Source organism: Bombina bombina, chromosome 1 (assembly GCF_027579735.1).
Source record: "Bombina bombina isolate aBomBom1 chromosome 1, aBomBom1.pri, whole genome shotgun sequence".
Lineage (NCBI taxonomy): Eukaryota > Metazoa > Chordata > Amphibia > Anura > Bombinatoridae > Bombina > Bombina bombina.
Genome location: NC_069499.1, coordinates 1,017,771,594 through 1,017,791,700, shown reverse-complemented (window position 1 = coordinate 1,017,791,700; position 20,107 = coordinate 1,017,771,594). Strand labels below are relative to the sequence as shown.

At 38.6% G+C, this 20,107-nt stretch overlaps 1 protein-coding gene across 1 annotated transcript in view; it reads right to left on the bottom strand.

Annotated features, from left to right (window-relative positions):
* PTPRT (protein tyrosine phosphatase receptor type T) overlaps positions 1-20,107 on the bottom strand; it is a 415,529-nt gene that overhangs the window by 60,278 nt on the left and 335,144 nt on the right. Inside the window, 2 exon segments of the mRNA XM_053716292.1 lie at positions 8,970-9,143; positions 9,341-9,490. Of these exon segments, the coding sequence (XP_053572267.1) occupies positions 8,970-9,143; positions 9,341-9,490 (324 nt within the window).

Genomic DNA, 20,107 nt, shown 5'->3' with positions numbered 1-20,107 from the left:
ACAGTAATGTCCAAATTAAACTTTCATGATTCAGATAGGGTATGTCATTTTAAACAACTTTCCAGTGTACTTTTATAATCAAATTTGTTTTGTTCTCTTGATTTTCTTAGTTGAAAGCAAAACCTAGGTAGGCTCATATGCTAATTTCTGAGCTCTTGAAGGTCACCTCTTATCTCAGTGCCTTTTGACAGTTTTTCTCAACTAGAGGGAGTAAGTTCATGTGTGTCATATAGATAACATTGTGCTCACTCCTGTGGAGTTATTTATGAGTCAACACTGATTGGCTAAAATGCATGTCTGTCAAAAGAACTGAGAAAAGGGAGCAGTCTGCAGAGGCTTAGATACAAGGTAATCACAGAATCACAGAGGCAAAATGTGTATTAATATAACAGCGTTAGTTATGCAAAACTGAGGAATGGGTAATACAGGGATTATTTATATTTTACAATAAAATTTTTAGTGTTGACTGTCCCTTTAAGAAACAGAACTTGTGTTTCTGGGGTGATTGACAGTCTTTGCTCATACGCGATTGGTTGTGTGGGCACAGGGGGGCCGTGCTGCACAAACATTTCACTGTGTGATAATAAAAAAATGCTCTGGGTGTTTAGAAGGATATGAAACCCAAAATGTTTATTTTGTGATTCAGACTGAGCAAACCATTTTAAAAAAGTTACCAATTTACTTATTTTATTAAATTTGCTTTGTTCCCATGATATTCTGTATTGAAGAGATACCTAGGTAGCCATCTGGCGCATTACATGGCAAGAAATAGTGCTGCCATTTAGTGCTCCTGAAAATGGATAACATTCTTGCAAAACTGCTGCCAGATAGTGCTTCAGGGCTGGCTCCTAAGCATATGGTCTTGCTTTTCAATAAAAGACAACAAGCGAACAAAGACAATTTGCTAATAAAAGTAAATTAGAAAGTTGTTTAAAATCACGTTCTATCTTAGGGCTCCATGTACTAAGCAGTCAGCGAGCTACCCGCAACAAATCTCGCGTCAAAACTCGCAAACTGATATGTACAAAGCCGTCAATTATGTTAAAACTCGCATCTTTAAAATTGCGAGCGTACTTATCCGCCAAACCTCGCTACCTCTCCATTTTTTACTGTAATTAGACACATTTGACCACCAACTCGCCAAAAACGAATGTACTAAAAAATCTATTTGTCCGCTTGCGTCAAACTCCGCCCCCACCTCGTTATTTTTGCCTCGCCACCTTTTAGGTACAAAACAATAGGAAAGTCACTCTAGACGCCAGTCTATACATATATAAAAGGCAGTAATATCAGCATTGTACTTACATTGTTCATTTCAGCAGCTATGGAGAGAATTCTGTTTTTGTTTATTCTCCGTGTGATGCAAATCCGGGCTAGAAGACAGAATACTGGAAATGTAGCTAATCCTATCGTTTAGAAGAAGGAGAGTTCGTGTCCCCCGTGTATTCCTTCCACGGGTTTGTTTGCACGGCCTTTCTGACCGAGAGATCGCACAAAGATCAATAATCATGTCAATCAAAACGACGTTTTGCTGATGAGAAAAGTGAGGATTCTTGGATTTTGAAGCGGTTTCAGATCCAGATGAAGCCATATCGAATTTGTAAATAAAGATCACAAAAACGAGCGCTCTGTAATTACTCTCCAAAAATTTGGGAACAATAATAAAGTTATTTAGAAAAGTTGTACATTTATAGGAGCAAAATTCTATTCCCGCGACTACTATGACGTTCATGACACCTTACATGTCACGTGTTAACAATTGGCCAGACAATTCAACTGAAAGTTAAGTACATCAGCTTTGTCGCGGTGAACGAGGCGTCAAATTTATCAATATTCCGCCACTGCTCGCGGCGGGCTAGACGTGTCTATTTATTGTGGGATTATTAGTACATAGCAACAACGGACACCATTTCGCCCGCGGCGAGTAACGGCGAGTTTAGCCGCGTCTAAAATGACGGATGAATTGACGGCTTAGTACATGGAGCCCTTAATATTGAAATACATTTTTTGGGTTTCGTAACCCTTTAAACGTTAATTATAACATTACTGAAATTATATACTTTTGAAACAGATTTAAAAAAAAAAAAAAAGCAACATTGCTACTTTTTGCTATTTCTTGTTAGAGTCTCACAAAGATTGAAATCCAGGCCAATGAGAGAGATTCAGACAATTCTGTATAAAAATCAAGCAATTGTGAAAACAGTTACACAAGATAGTATTGAAAATCAGATGCAGTCTTTGGTTTTAAGTAAAATAACTGCTCTATTGTTATCTTTTATTATTTTTATTCTATAATGTAAATCAGCCATCTGCAATCCTTTGGCCATGTAACAAGCAAGTATAAATGTCCCCAATATTGTTGTATTCTGGTGTTGTGTTATGTATTTATTTGTGAAATTACATGGTGAACTGTTTGTATAAGACCTCATTTATTATCTGTATCTTTTATTCATAAGGCACTTACATATCTGCTAGACACTGCTTAATGGTGAAACAAAAGGGTGATGATACATTGCATGCCTCTGTAGAAGATTCAGGATATTGAAATATCTCAACGACATAGTCAATTGTTCCAGGGGATTCTGGGACATCTGCATAGTTTTTCCTATTGCAGTTGGTTGTTTCTGGCTATGAACATGATTGTGGGTATAGTTACAATCATTATATTGTTTATGATATCTTTGATGAGCATAATGAGAAGATCCACAACAGATGTTCCCAAGATGGAAAAGACAAAAGGTCACTAGACAATTTATTGTAATTCCATGGAAGTTGATGACAATTATGTGTGAATAGTATGCCATTTAACCCTAGGAAGAAATAGATGTAATGGTAATACACTAGTGTATAATATTGTATAATCTGCACATGTCTTTTGCATGGTGTATGTATTTGTGTTTGTTAAGGTCTATTCTAGTTAAAGGGACATGAAACCCAAAATGTTTATTTCTTGATTTAGATTTTCCAATTTATTTGTATTATCTAATTTGCTTATTTATCTTTGTATCCTTTGTTGAAAAGCATACCTAGGTAGGCTCAAGAGCTGGGAGGTAGCTGCTGATTCATTGGCTTAAGGATGTGTTTAGCTAGCTCCCAGTACACTGCTGCTCCTTTAATAAAGGATACCAAGAGAATGAAACAATATTTATAACAGAAGTAAATTGGAATGTTGTTTAAAAATGTATGCTCTATCTGAATCATGAAATAAAGATATTGGGTTTCATGTCCCTTTAAGGGCCAGTATATATTTTACTATTGCACAACTTTTTTGCAGTCTTGCAAAACAATAGAATACAAGGTGAGTTTGAAAATGTTCGCAATGTATTAACAATTTGCTGTATTTGTTTTTCAATAGCCAATCTCTAAACACCTCTTGCCTTATTTGGAGAAGCCAAACCAGGGCCTAGATTTGGAGTTTGGCGGTAGATGGGCTGTTAACGCTACGCGGGCTTTTTTCTGGCCGCACCATAAAATTAACTCTGGTATCGAGAGTTCAAAAAAATGCTGCGTTAGGCTCCAAAAAAGGAGCGTAGAGCATTTTTACCGCAAATGCAACTCTCGATACCAGAGTTGCTTACGGACGCGGCCAGCCTCAAAAACGTGCTCGTGCACGATTCTCCCATAGGAAACAATGGGGCAGTTTGAGCTGAAAAAAAACCTAACACCTGCAAAAAAGCAGCGTTCAGCTCCTAACGCAGCCCCATTGTTTCCTATGGGTAAACACTTCCTACGTCTGCACCTAACACTCTAACATGTACCCCGAGTCTAAACACCCCTACCCTTACACTTATTAACCCCTAATCTGCCGCCCCCGCTATCGCTGACCCCTGCATATTATTATTAACCCCTAATCTGCCGCTCCGTACACCGCCGCAACCTACGTTATCCCTATGTACCCCTAATCTGCTGCCCCTAACACCGCCGACCCCTATATTATATTTATTAACCCCTAACCTGCCCCCCTCAACGTCGCCGACACCTGCCTACACTTATTAACCCCTAATCTGCCGAGCGGACCTGAGCGCTACTATAATAAAGTTATTAACCCCTAATCCGCCTCACTAACCCTATCATAAATAGTATTAACCCCTAATCTGCCCTCCCTAACATCGCCGACACCTAACTTCAATTATTAACCCCTAATCTGACGACCGAATCTCGCCGCTATTCTAATAAATGGATTAACCCCTAAAGCTAAGTCTAACCCTAATACTAACACCCCCCTAAGTTAAATATAATTTAAATCTAACGAAATTAATTATCTCTTATTAAATAAATTATTCCTATTTAAAGCTAAATACTTACCTGTAAAATAAACCCTAATATAGCTACAATATAAATTATAATTACATTGTAGCTATTTTAGGATTAATATTTATTTTACAGGCAACTTTGTAATTATTTTAACCAGGTACAATAGCTATTAAATAGTTAAGAACTATTTAATAGTTACCTAGTTAAAATAATAACAAAATTACCTGTAAAATAAGTCCTAACCTAAGTTATAATTAAACCTAACACTACCCTATCAATAAATTAATTAAATAAAATACCTACAATTACCTACAATAAAACCTAACACTACACTATCAATAAATAAATTAAATACAATTTCTACAAATAACTACAATTACATAAACTAACTAAAGTACAAAAAATAAAAAAGAACTAAGTTACAAAAAATAAAAAAATATTTACAAACATAAGAAAAATATTACAACAATTTTAAACTAATTACACCTACTCTAAGCCCCCTAATAAAATAACAAAGACCCCCAAAATAAAAAAATTCCCTACCCTATTCTAAATTAATACATTTAAAAGCTCTTTTACCTTACCAGCCCTGAACAGGGCCCTTTGCGGGGCATGCCCCAAGAAAATCAGCTCTTTTGCCTGTAAAAAAAAACATACAATACCCCCCCCCAACATTACAACCCACCACCCACATACCCCTAATCTAACCCAAACCCCCCTTAAATAAACCTAACACTAAGCCCCTGAAGATCTTCCTACCTTGTCTTCACCTCAACAGGTATCACCGATCCGTCCTGGCATCCGGTGCTGAAGAGGTCCAGAAGAGGCTCCAAAGTCTTTCTCCTATCCGGCAAGAAGAGGACATCCGGACCGGCAAACATCTTCATCCAAGCTGCATCTTCGATCTTCTTCCATCCGGTGCGGAGCGGGTCCATGTTGAAGCATCCGACGCGGATCCATCCTCTTCTTCCGGCGTCTCCCGACGAATGACGGTTCCTTTAAGGGACGTCATCCAAGATGGTGTCCCTCGAATTCCGATTGGCTGATAGGATTCTATCAGCCAATCGGAATTAAGGTAGGAATATTCTGATTGGCTGATGGAATCAGCCAATCAGAATCAAGTTCAATCCGATTGGCTGATCCAATCAGCCAATCAGATTGAGCTCGCATTCTATTGGCTGTTCCAATCAGCCAATAGAATGCGAGCTCAATCTGATTGGCTGATTGGATCAGCCAATCGGATTGAACTTGATTCTGATTGGCTGATTCCATCAGCCAATCAGAATATTCCTACCTTAATTCTGATTGGCTGATAGAATCCTATCAGCCAATCGGAATTCGAGGGACGCCATCTTGGATGACGTCCCTTAAAGGAACCGTCATTCGTCGGGAGACGCCGGAAGAAGAGGATGGATCCGCGTCGGATGCTTCAACATGGACCCGCTCCGCACCGGATGGAAGAAGATCGAAGATGCAGCTTGGATGAAGATGTTTGACGGTCCGGATGTCCTCTTCTTGCCGGATAGGAGGAAGACTTTGGAGCCTCTTCTGGACCTCTTCAGCACCGGATGCCAGGACGGATCGGTGATACCTGTTGAGGTGAAGACAAGGTAGGAAGATCTTCAGGGGCTTAGTGTTAGGTTTATTTAAGGGGGGTTTGGGTTAGATTAGGGGTATGTGGGTGGTGGGTTGTAATGTTGGGGGGGGGGTATTGTATGTTTTTTTTTACAGGCAAAAGAGCTGATTTTCTTGGGGCATGCCCCGCAAAGGGCCCTGTTCAGGGCTGGTAAGGTAAAAGAGCTTTTAAATTTATTAATTTAGAATAGGGTAGGGAATTTTTTTATTTTGGGGGTCTTTGTTATTTTATTAGGGGGCTTAGAGTAGGTGTAATTAGTTTAATTATAACTTAGGTTAGGACTTATTTTACAGGTAATTTTGTTATTATTTTAACTAGGTAACTATTAAATATTTCTTAACTATTTAATAGCTATTGTACCTGGTTAAAATAATTACAAAGTTGCCTGTAAAATAAATATTAATCCTAAAATAGCTACAATGTAATTATAATTTATATTGTAGCTATATTAGGGTTTATTTTACAGGTAAGTATTTAGCTTTAAATAGGAATAATTTATTTAATAAGAGATAATTAATTTCGTTAGATTTAAATTATATTTAATTTAGGGGGGTGTTAGTATTAGGGTTAGACTTAGCTTTAGGGGTTAATCCATTTATTAGAATAGCGGCGAGATTCGGTCGTCAGATTAGGGGTTAATAATTGAAGTTAGGTGTCGGCGATGTTAGGGAGGGCAGATTAGGGGTTAATACTATTTATGATAGGGTTAGTGAGGCGGATTAGGGGTTAATAACTTTATTATAGTAGCGCTCAGGTCCGCTCGGCAGATTAGGGGTTAATAAGTGTAGGCAGGTGTCGGCGACGTTGAGGGGGGCAGATTAGGGGTTAATAAATATAATATAGGGGTCGGCGGTGTTAGGGGCAGCAGATTAGGGGTACATAAGGATAACGTAGGTGGCGGCGCTTTGCGGTCGGCAGATTAGGGGTTAATTATTGTAAGTAGCTTGCGGCGACGTTGTGGGGGGCAGGTTAGGGGTTAATAAATATAATACAGGGGTCGGCGGGGTTATGGGCAGCAGATTAGGGGTACATAAGTATAACGTAGGTGGCGGTCAGCAGATTAGGGGTTAAAAAAATTTAATCGAGTGGCGGCGATGTGGGGGGACCTCAGTTTAGGGGTACATAGGTAGTTTATGGGTGTTAGTGTACTTTAGGGTACAGTAGTTAAGAGCTTTATGAACCGGCGTTAGCCCAGAAAGCTCTTAACTCCTGCTTTTTTCCTGCGGCTGGAGTTTTGTCGTTAGAGCTCTAACGCTCACTTCAGCCACGACTCTAAATACCGGCGTTAGGAAGATCCCAATGAAAAGATAGGATACGCAAATGACGTAAGGGGATCTGCGGTATGGAAAAGTCGTGGCTGAAAAGTGAGCGTTAGACCCTATTTTGAGTGACTCCAAATACCGGCGGTAGCCTAAAACCAGCGTTAGGAGCCTCTAACGCTGGTTTTCACGGCTAACGCCGAACTCTAAATCTAGGCCCTTGTTTGTTACTGGGATAGACAAATCTAGCAACTGTTATTATGTTAGTAAACTATTCATTGTTTTGAGGATTATTATGTTATGTTCTCTGCTGAAGCCAAACAGGGAGCTCTATGAGACAGGGTTAGGTTTTTTTAAGCATGGATTTTTCTCTTTCAGTTCTTGGAATGAAACAATATAAAGACTTAGGGCCAGATTACAAGTGGCACGCTAACAGTTGCACACAAGCGATATCGGATTTATTGCAAGTTGAAAGTAAACGTGATTGCTTGAGCATAATTGAAGTTAAGGTGTGTCCTGTTAGCGCATCTTCAGATCTCTGCTATCACAAGAACGGGAGCAAAAAATAGTGCTCCACTCGTAATCTAGCCCTTAATGGGGCAAATAAATAAGAAAAATATATTAGAGTTTTTCACTACACATAATGAAACTTTTTATATTGCAATTACAACGTGTTTACTGTGCCTTTATCAGGCAAAACCAAATTGCAGCACAGAGCAGTGACAAATCCATTCAGTCAATACTTCTTTGAAGATATGTACAGTATATTCTGTGAGTTGTTTGAAATAATACATTACAATCTTTGCCTACTCAAAATGTGTCCTGCAGAGATTTCCCTTCATGTTGGTCTCTTATAATAGTTGAAATATATAGAAAATATAGGTCGGCCTCTCCCAAAGTTGTAAGCAGAAAGTCAAAAGATTCTGGAAGTACCAAATAAGGGCCTAGTTTCCATTAAGGTGGTAAAGTTTGGAAACTGGTGGTAAAAACATTTATCTACATTAAAGTCTACAGTTTCCAAACGTTACCACCTCAATGGAAACTAGGCCTAAGTCTTAAGATAACATGAATACATTTCTCAACTTTACAAACATGATTCTATTAATGAAAATGGACACCACAAAATTAGTTTAGGTTTAACACATCTTTCTCAACTTTTTCAATACTAACATTAATAAGTACCCCTTAGCTCAGTGGCGTTGTTAGGTTTTGTGCCTCACGGATGGACTATTTGACTTATTTCACTGTAACATACATTGGTTGCCACACTTTACCTGGCACCATTAATTTGGCTAATTTTGTTGGACACATATTACCCTTCTTATTTTAGTTTAACTTTCACATTAAATTGCTGCACACATCTGTGTATTATTTCATCAAGTCACCTAATTTGGCATTTTTGTCAGTCGCACAATTCACCTGATACATTACGCTTGTCATATATTGTATCTTTGCCTTAGGTGAATCTAAGTAAGTGCAATTCTTAGAGTATCCCTTGTTCCCGGCACAAGTACACTTGGGATTACATATGCCACAGATTGAGAAGCTATATTTTAACACAAACAAGATGTCACTAGCTGCAGTTTTCGGACTTGCAAAACATAGCAAATAAGTCTGCAAATAGCTGCCAAATGTTATTGCTTGATATGCTTCTTTACACATTTATTTGGATAGCACACAGCCAATAGTACAAAGCACAAATATCAGTTGCCATTAATACAGTCACTATCTATCCATGCACACATCTATCTGTGAATGTATCCATACTACATCTCTGCATATAAGAGAAATAAAAAAATACATATGTTTATATTACATACGTCCATGAGTGTAGCGTTGATGTAGTTGCTGGTCTCCCCATCTAATGATATGAGGAAGGGCAGGCAGCGGTCAAGTGGTAGAACATCCAGGCCACGGTTCTTGTCATGGTTCCGGGGTAAAAGCCCTATGCTGCAGTCCTCTGGTCTAGCCCGTGGGGTCACAATGTTAAGAGTCTAATAGTAATATAATAATAGTAATTGTTTTTAGTATTAAAACAAATGGTAATAACACAAATACACACATATTATACTGTATATATAAATATATACATAGAGACTATAGAAATCTTTCCACCACTGTATATATACATTCATATACAGTATTGTTTGTGTGAAATAGCATTATGTTATAGTAGTTGTATTATATGCACCTGGAATTCATCTTTAATCTGGCTGCTGTTGGTCTGTGGATCCAAGCGGCTGATGTTGTAATAGACAGAGCGGAATTCACACACTGGAATGGCGGTGTTACCACATAGACAGGCTTCCAGGATAGCATCATGTACAAATACATACTGCTCCTAAGGAATATATAACAGGGGCATGCTTTATAAATATAAATATAAATATAAATATATATATATATATATATATATATATATATATTATAGGCGCAAGCTATATAGATATATATATATATATATATATATACATAAAACAGGGTCATGTTATATAAATATATTACAGGGGCACGCTATTATAGATATGTATATATACTACAGGGGCACACTATATATATATATATATATATATATATATATATATATATATATATATATACAGGGAGTGCAGAATTATTAGGCAAATGAGTATTTTAACCACATCATCCTCTTTATGCATGTTGTCTTACTCCAAGCTGTATAGGCTCGAAAGCCTACTACCAATTAAGCATATTAGGTGATGTGCATCTCTGTAATGAGAAGGGGTGTGGTCTAATGACATCAACACCCTATATCAGGTGTGCATAATTATTAGGCAACTTCCTTTCCTTTGGCAAAATGGGTCAAAAGAAGGACTTGACAGGCTCAGAAAAGTCAAAAATAGTGAGATATCTTGCAGAGGGATGCAGCACTCTTAAAATTGCAAAGCTTCTGAAGCGTGATCATCGAACAATCAAGCGTTTCATTCAAAATAGTCAACAGGGTCGCAAGAAGCGTGTGGAAAAACCAAGGCGCAAAATAACTGCCCATGAACTGAGAAAAGTCAAGCGTGCAGCTGCCAAGATGCCACTTGCCACCAGTTTGGCCATATTTCAGAGCTGCAACATCACTGGAGTGCCCAAAAACACAAGGTGTGCAATACTCAGAGACATGGCCAAGGTAAGAAAGGCTGAAAGACGACCACCACTGAACAAGACACACAAGCTGAAACATCAAGACTGGGCCAAGAAATATCTCAAGACTGATTTTTCTAAGGTTTTATGGACTGATGAAATGAGAGTGAGTCTTGATGGGCCAGATGGATGGGCCCGTGGCTGGATTGGTAAAGGGCAGAGAGCTCCAGTCTGACTCAGACGCCAGCAAGGTGGAGGTGGAGTACTGGTTTGGGCTGGTATTATCAAAGATGAGCTTGTGGGGCCTTTTCGGGTTGAGGATGGAGTCAAGCTCAACACCCAGTCCTACTGCCAGTTTCTGGAAGACACCTTCTTCAAGCAGTGGTACAGGAAGAAGTCTGCATCCTTCAAGAAAAACATGATTTTCATGCAGGACAATCCTCCATCACACGGGTCCAAGTACTCCACAGCGTGGATGGCAAGAAAGGGTATAAAAGAAGAAAATCTAATGACATGGCCTCCTTGTTCACCTGATCTGAACCCCATTGAGAACCTGTGGTCCATCATCAAATGTGAGATTTACAAGGAGGGAAAACAGTACACCTCTCTGAACAGTGTCTGGGAGGCTGTGGTTGCTGCTGCACGCAATGTTGATGGTGAACAGATCAAAACACTGACAGAATCCATGGATGGCAGGCTTTTGAGTGTCCTTGCAAAGAAAGGTGGCTATATTGGTCAGTGATTTGTTTTTGTTTTGTTTTTGAATGTCAGAAATGTATATTTGTGAATGTTGAGATGTTATATTGGTTTCACTGGTAAAAATAAATAATTGAAATGGGTATATATTTGTTTTTTGTTAAGTTGCCTAATAATTATGCACAGTAATAGTCACCTGCACACACAGATATCCCCCTAAAATAGCTAAAACTAAAAACAAACTAAAAACTACTTCCAAAAATATTCAGCTTTGATATTAATGAGTTTTTTGGGTTCATTGAGAACATGGTTGTTGTTCAATAACAAAATTAATCCTCAAAAATACAACTTGCCTAATAATTCTGCACTCCCTGTATATATATATATATATATATATATATATATATATATATATATATATATATATATATATATAAATATAACAGGGGCACATTATATACACATGTATATATATATGTAACGCGTCCGTCGGTGTGGCCAGTTGCACACGCATCCTCAAAGGAATGTTGGCTGTGCAAGGCAGCCAAAATAATGTTTTCTGCGTGCGCAGCCAAAAGAATCCACTGCAGGTGAATTCTTTCACCACCTTGCCATTTTCGGAATCCACGGGGATGCAGCGTAGGCAAACGAAGCCTTAAAAAAAGAAAAAAAAACACACAACCGCTCCCACGAAACAACGAAAAAACACTAACCGCCCACAAGAAATAAAAAAAAAACTAACTGCACGCACGAAGTATAACAAAAAAAAAACTAACTTTCCACGCAAAATATTAACAAACACCGAAACCTCACAACATCACAAAATAATAAATTAATTAAACTATAATCCACAAATAACATATTTAAAATATTAACCCCTAAACTGCCAACCCCCTACATCGCAATAAACCTAACTAACCTATTAACCCCTAAACCGCCAAACCCCCACATAGCAATAAACCTAACTAACCTATTAACCCCTAAACCGCCAAACCCCCACATCACAATAAACCTAATTAACCTATTAACTCCTAAACCGCCAAACACACACAACACAAATAAATAATTTAATTACTAAGCCCCCCTAACCTAACACCCCTAAATTAACCCCAATACTAAGTTACACTTGAATAAAACCTAACATTAAATTGCAAAAAAAATCATCTAAAATTACAGAAATATATAATCTAAAATTACAGAAAAAAATAAACAAAATTATCAAAAATAAAAAAAAATTAAACTTAATCCCTATGAAAATAAAAAGCCCCCCCCCCAAAATAAAAACACCACCTAATCTAAACTAAACTACTAACAGCCTTTAAAAGGGCCTTTTGTAGGGCATTGCCCTAAGTTAAACATCTCTTTTACGTTTAAAAAAAAACTAAGTCCCCCCTAACAGTAAACCCCCCCAACCCACCAAACCCCCAAAATAAAAAAACAGCCACTAAAATAACCTAAACTACCCATTTGTATGGGCATTGCCCTTAAAAGGGCATTTAGCTCTTTTACTGCCCTTAAAAGGGCATTCAGCTCTTCTACAGCCCATTAAATCCCTAATCCTAAAAATAAAAAAAATCCTAAAACTAAGCCCCAAATTGGTACTCACCGTTCCTGAAGTTCGGCAGAGAAGGTCTTCTTCCTCGTAGCTCCATAACCTTGTATCTTCATCCGGAGCGAAGGTCGCGTGGAGCGGAGCTGGCTTCCCCGATGCACGGATCCTCAGCGGCGGACTTCAGGTCCTGTGCAGCGTGGATGCTTCTCTTCATGCGATCGTCCGTCGCACACTGAAGATTTAATGCAAGGTACCTCATATTTATTGAGGTACCTTGCATTCCTATTGGCTGAAATTTTGAAATCAGCCATTAGGATGAGAGCTACTGAAATCTTACTGGCTGATTTGAACAGCCAATAGGATTTCAGTAGCTCTAATTCTATTGGCTGATTTCAAAATTTCAGCCAATACGAATGCAAGTTACCCCAAATTGAATGCGGCACCTTGCATTAAATTTCCAGTGTACGCCTGAGATCGGATGAAGAGGAGCCTCCATGTCGCTGAGGATCGTCACCGCTGAAGACCACCGCTGAGGACCGCCGCTTAGAAACGCTGCTGAGGACCGCCGCTCCGGATCTGCGCATCAGGGAAGAACGCTCCCACCTCCGCTCCGTGCTGCCCTTGCACAGGATGAAGATAGAATAGCCGCCTGGAAAAAGACCGTCTCTGCTGGACTTCAGGAATGGTGAGTACCTAATTGAGAACTGATTGCCCTATTAAGGGCAATAAAAGAGCTGAATGCCCTTTTAAGGGCCATGCCCATACAAATGCCCCTTTAGGGGCAATGGGTAGTTTAGTTTTTTTAGTGTTAGTTTTTTTTATTTTGGGGGGGTTGGTTGGGGGGGTTACTGTTAGGGGGTAATTGGTAATTTGTGTAAGTTAAAGAGCTGTTTAACTTAGGGCAATGCCCTACAAACGGCCCCTTTAAGGGCTATTGGTAGTTTAGCATTAGATTAGGGGGTGTTTTAATTTTGGGGGATTTTTTATTTTTATAGGGTTATTAGTTAAGGTTTATTTTTTTTATTTTGGATAGCTTTGTTTATTTTTTGTGTCATTTTACATTTTTTATTTTTAGTAAAATTAGCTTGGGGGTTTGGATTTTTTAGACATAGACTGCCATCTGGACAGGGTCCGACAGTCTTATTGCCTAGTATATATATACTATATAAACTATATATAGTTTTATTCAACAACAGAATTTGAGATCAGTGGTATATCTATTAAACATCTCCAGTTCCACTTATTCTCAATTTGTAGTTCTGTAGTATATGTTTGTACAAAATGATGGTACTTTGTGAATGAATCATACACCACTTCCATTCTCTAGGTCTTTTCTTTTACTGCAAAACAACCAATCCCAAAGGGGAAACAATTGTCTCTAGGGGGCTCTTCAGTAACACTGCAATGGATAAACAAATATTCAATCAAGTGCTATATATAATGGCACAATCAGGACCAGTTATGTTAATGCAAAAATAAACATATATATATGTACTGTATATATATATATATATATATATATATATATATATATATATATATATATATAAAAATGTATCAAGTTAATTGAAGTCCAGTTTAATAACGATGTAAATGGCAATGCCAGTTCCTTTAAAGGTGTCCTAGATCAAATCTGGGTCTTAAGAACCCAATGAAGAATCGCCTCATCTAGATGGAAAGTGAGGTAGTTTCTCAGGGCTGCACCTCTCTTTCAAATTCGGATGATAGACAATCTGTGTGGAGACACAAACAACAGATGACCCCTCCTAGTATAAGACTGTGATGTACCAAGCAGATAGATGAATAGATATCGCTGTGCTCACAATTGTGGCAGCACCAATGTGCTGAATGGCACAGACTGGGATCTCTCAGTGTCCAAGCTCACTGCTCCAACGATAATGTAATCTGGCAACACTCACTCCTCTCAGACAGACTCGTGCTTGCAGTTTAAAAAGTTGGTTTATTAAAACAGAATAAAAACAATTTTTAAAACCAGGGGGGTACAATTCCCCTTAAGACAATTGCAACGGGTTTCTCTGCTACAACACACTGCTTCCTCAGGACTAACAAGCACAGTCTTTTAAAAGAACTATCGACCTATCAGAGTGTGGCATCAGCTCACACCCACTTTGCTTCATTTGTTACAGATTAATTAATCAGGGTGTTACAAAAAAGTAACTTATATCAAAAAAATTGAGGCCTAGTTATCAACGTGTCTACTTACCTGCCTTCGCTGGCCCAATACGCCCGCCTAAGCTTGCCTACCATCACCGCCGCTGACCTGAAAAATCTCGCCAAAGTTATCAAAAAAGCTGTCAAAAAGCCACGCACCAAGTACGGGGCGATGAGCAGCGGACTGTGATAGTTATCACTCATCCGATCTCACTGCTCTTCGGCTTTTCTACAGCTTTATTGATAAGCTGTCACTAAGCACCCACACTAACTATACTGTTCTACCCCCTATAACGGTGCCCCCGGAGCCCCCCGCAACTAAATAAAGTTATTAACCCCTAAACCGCCGCTCCTAGACCCCGCCGCAACTCTTATAAATGTATTAACCCCTAAACCGCCGCTCCCGGAGCCCACCGCCACTCTAATAAACTGATTAACCCCTAAACCCCGCCGCCACCTATATTAAACATATTAACCCCTAATCTGCCCCCCCTACACCGTCACCACCTATAATAAATTTATTAACCCCTATCCTGCCCCCCCTACACGCCACAACTATAATAAAATTATTAACCCCTAAACCTAAGTCTAACCCTAACCCTAACACCCCCCTAACTTAAATATTAATTAAATACATCTAAATATTATAACTCTTATTAACTAAATTAATCCTATTTAAAACTAAATACTTACCTGTAAAATAAACCCTAAAATAGCTACAATGTAATTAATAATTACATTGTAGCTATTTTAGGATTTATATTTATTTTACAGGCAACTTTGTATTTATTTTAGCTAGTTAGAATAGTTATTAAATATTATTAACTATTTAATAACTACCTAGCTAAAAGAAATACATATTTACCTGTAAAATAAATCCTAAGATAAGTTACAATTAAACCTAACACTACACTATCATTAAATTAATAAAATAAATTACCTACAAATAACTACAATTAAAAACAATTAAATAAAATAAAAAAAATAAGTTACAAAAAATAAAAAAAGACAAACATTTAAAAAATATTACAACAATTTTAAGATACTTTCCCCTAATCTAAGCCCCCTAATAAAATAACAAAGCCCCCCAAAATAAAAAAATGCCCTACCCTATTCTACATTAAAAAGTTAACAGCTCTATTACCTTACCAGCCCTTAAAAGGGCCTTTTGCAGGGCATGCCCCAAAGAATTCGCTCTTTTGCCTGTAAAAAAAAATACAACAACCCCCCAACATTAAAACCCACCACCCACAAACCCCTAATCTAACCCAAACTCCCCTTAAATAAACCTAACACTACCCCCCTGAAGATCATCCTACCTTTAGCCATCTTCAGCCAGCCGACCACCGATGGAACAAGAGGAGATCCGCAGCGGCCGAAGTCTTCATCCAAGGGGCGCTGAAGAAGTCTTCCATCCAACTGAAGTCATCATCCAAGGGGCGCTGAAGAAGTCTTCCATCCGATTGAAGTCATCATCCAGGCGGCGTCTTCAATCTTCATCCATCCGGAGCGGAGCCATCTTCAGACGAGCCGACGCGGAGCTATCTTCTTCCACCGACGAATGAACGACTAATGACGGTTCCTTTAAGTGACGTCATCCAAGATGGCGTCCCTCGAATTCTGATTGGCTGATAGGATTCTATCAGCCAATCGGAATTAAGGTAGGAATAATCTGATTGGCTGATTTAATCAGCCAATCAGATTGAGCTAGCATTCTATTGGCTGTTCCGATCAGCCAATAGAAGGCGAGCTCAATCTGATTGGCTGATTGGATCAGCCAATCCGATTGAACTTCAATCTGATTGGCTGATTTAATCAGCCAATCAGAATTTTCCAACCTTAATTCCGATTGGCTGATAGAATCCTATCAGCCAATCCGAATTCGAGGGACGCCATCTTGGATGACGTTCCTTAGAGGAACCTTCATTCATCGTCTAGTCGTCGGGAGAAGAGGATGTTCCGCGCCGGAGGTCTTGAAGATGGAGCCGCTCCTCGTCGGATGGATGAAGATAGAAGATGCCGCTTGGATGAAGATGTTTGCCGGTCCGGATGTCCTCTTCTTGTCAGATAGGATGAAGACTTCAGAGCCTCTTCTGGACCTCTTCTTGCCGGATAGGATGAAGACTTCGGAGCCTCTTCTGGACCTCTTCTTTCCGGATAGGATGAAGACTTCGGAGCCTCTTCTGGACGGATCGGTGATACCCGGCGTGCTGAAGATAAGGTAGGGAGTTCTTCAGGGGCTTAGTGTTAGGTTTTTTAAGGGGGGTTTGGGTTAGATTAGGGGTATGTGGGTGGTGGGTTATAATGTTGGGCGGGGGTATTGTATGTTTTTTTATAGGCAAAAGAGCTTTTAAGGGCTGGTAAGGTAAAAGAGCTGTAAACTTTTTATTTTAGAATAGGGTAGGGCATTTTTTTATTTGGGGGGGGGGCTTTGTTATTTTTTTAGGGGGCTTAGAGTAGGTGTAATTAGTTTAAAATTCTTGTAATCTTTTTTTATTTTTTGTAATTTAGTGTTGTTTTTTTTGTAATTTAGTGTTTTTTTTTTTTGTAATTTAGTTTAGTTTATTTAATTGTAGATAATTGTAGGTAGTTTATTTAATTAATTTATTGATAGTGTAGCGTTAGGTTTAATTGTAACTTAGGTTAGGATTTATTTTACAGGTAATTTTGTAATTATTTTAACTAGGTAGCTATTAAATAGTTATTAACTATTTAATAGCTATTGTACCTGGTTAAAATAAATACAAAGTTGCCTGTAAAATAAATATAAATCCTAAAATAGCTACAATATAATTATTTGTTATATTGTAGCTATATTAGGGTTTATTTTACAGGTAAGTATTTAGATTTAAATAGGATTAATTTATTTAATAAGATTTATTTTATTTCGTTAGATTTAAATTATATTTAACTTAGGGGGGTGTTAGGGTTAGGGTTAGACTTATCTTTAGGGGTTAATACATTTATTATAGTAGCGGCGAGGTCCGGTTGGCAGATTAGGGGTTAATACTTGAAGTTAGGGGTCGGCGATGTTAGGGAGGGCAGATTAGGGGTTAATACTATTTATTATAGGGTTTTTGAAGCGGGAGTGAGACGGTTTAGGGGTTAATACATTTATTATAGTGGCGGAGAGGTCCGGTCGGCAGATTAGGGGTTAATAAGTGTAGGTAAGGTAGCGGCGACGTTGGGGGGGCAGATTAGGGGTTAATAAATATAATATAGGGGTTGGCGATGTTAGGGGAAGCAGATTAGGGGTACATAGGGATAATGTAGGTTGCGGCGGTGTGCGTTCGGCAGATTAGGGGTTAAAAAAATGTTATTAGAGTGGCGGCGATGTGAGGGGACCTCGGTTTAGGGGTACATAGGTAGTTTATGGGTGTTAGTGTAATTTAGAGCACAGTAGTTAAGAGCTTTATGAACCGGCGTTAGCCCAGAAAGCTCTTAACTCCTGGCTTTTTTCTGCGGCTGGAGTCTTGTCGTTAGAGTTCAGATGCTCACTTCAGCCAAGACTCTTAATACCGGCATTAGAAAGATCCCATTGAAAAGATAGGATACGCAATTGACGTAAGGGGATCTGCGGTATGGAAAAGTCGCGGCTGGAAAGTGAGTGTTAGACCTTTACCTACACGACTCTAAATACCAGCGGGCGGCCAAAACCAGCGTTAGGACCCCCTAACGCTGGTTTGGACGGCTAATGCAGAACTCTAAATCTAGGCGTAAGATAGCTACAATGTAATTATTAATTACATTGTAGCTATCTTAGGGTTTATTTTACAGGTAAGTATTTAGTTTTAAATAGGAATAATTTATTTAATGATAGTGTAGTGTTAGGTGTAATTGTAACTTAGGTTAGTTTTTATTTTACAGGTAAATTTCTCTTTATTTTAACTAGGTAGCTATTAAATAATTAATAACTATTTAATAGCTATTGTACCTAGTTAAAATAAATTGATATTTGCTGAAAAATAAAAATAAATCCTAAGATAGCTACAATATAATTATTATTTATATTGTAGCTATATTAGGGTTTATTTTAAAGGAAAGTATTTAGTTTTAAATAGGATTAATTTAGTTAATAAGAGTTATAATATTTAGATGTATTGAATTAATATTTAAGTTAGGGGGGTGTTAGGGTTAGGGTTAGACTTAGGTTTAGGGGTTAATAATTTTATTATAGTTGCGGCGGTGTAGGGGGGCAGGATAGGGGTTAATAAATTTATTATAGGTGGCGACGGTGTAGGGGGGGCAGATTAGGGGTTAATAAGTTTAATATAGGTTGCAACGGGGTCCGGGAGCGGCGGTTTAGGGGTTAACATATTTATTATAGTGGCGGCGGGGTCCGGGTTTAGGGGTTAATAAGTTTATTAGAGTGGCGGTGGGCTCCGGGAGCGGCGGTTTAGGGGGTAATAAATGTATTTAGTTGCAGTGGTGTAGGGGGGGCAGATTAGGGGTGTTTAGACTCGGGGTACATGTTAGGGTGTTAGGTGTAGACATCTCCCATAGGAAACAATGGGATATCTGGCAGCAGCGAACATGAATTTTCGCTATGGAGGCGGCGGATTGAAAACCAGGTACGCTGGGACGGAAAAGTGCAGAGCGTACCTGCTAGTTTTTTGATAACTAGCAAAAGTAGTCAGATTGTGCCGAACTTGTGTGCGGAACATCTGGAGTGACGTAAGAATCGATCTGTGTCGGACTGAGTCCGGCGGATCGAAGCTTACGTCACTAAATTCTACTTTTTCCGGTGTGTAGGGCTTGATAACTAAGGCGAATCAGCCTCGCCACAAATACGCTGCGCAATTCCAGCGTATATGAGGTTGACGGCTTGATAACTAGGCCTCAGTGTATTTGGAAAATGTTGAACTGTAATTAAAAAACAAAATACCAAATTACACATTTGTTTATCCTCTCATTTGAAGGAAATCCGCAATCTATGTGTACATTACAAACTCACTTGTTTAAACTATTGGTGCTGATTTTGCTATTATGTGTTCCCAATATTATAAATAAATACACAGGGTAAATATGTCTACAAAGATATATTTTGCTATCACTATTGTGACCAATGTTATGTTAAACTAGTAGATGTAAATCGGAGATCTACCTCTCCGCTATTTGTCTCTTGTGTTGTAGCTAAGAAACGTGTTGCAATTGTCTTAAGGGGAATTGTACCCCCCCTGGATTTAGAATTGTTTTTATTCTGTTTTAATAAACCAACTTTTTAAACCGCAAGCACGAGTCTGTCTGAGAGGAGTGAGTCTACCAGACTACATTATCGTTGGAGCTGTGAGCTGGGCCACTGAGAGATCCCAGTAGGTGTCATTCATCAGCACATTGGTGCTACCACAATTGTGAGTACAGAAATATCTATTAATCTATCTGCTTGTTTGTGTCTCCACACAGATTGTTTTTTTCTTTTACTGGATGCTCTGAACATGAAAATGT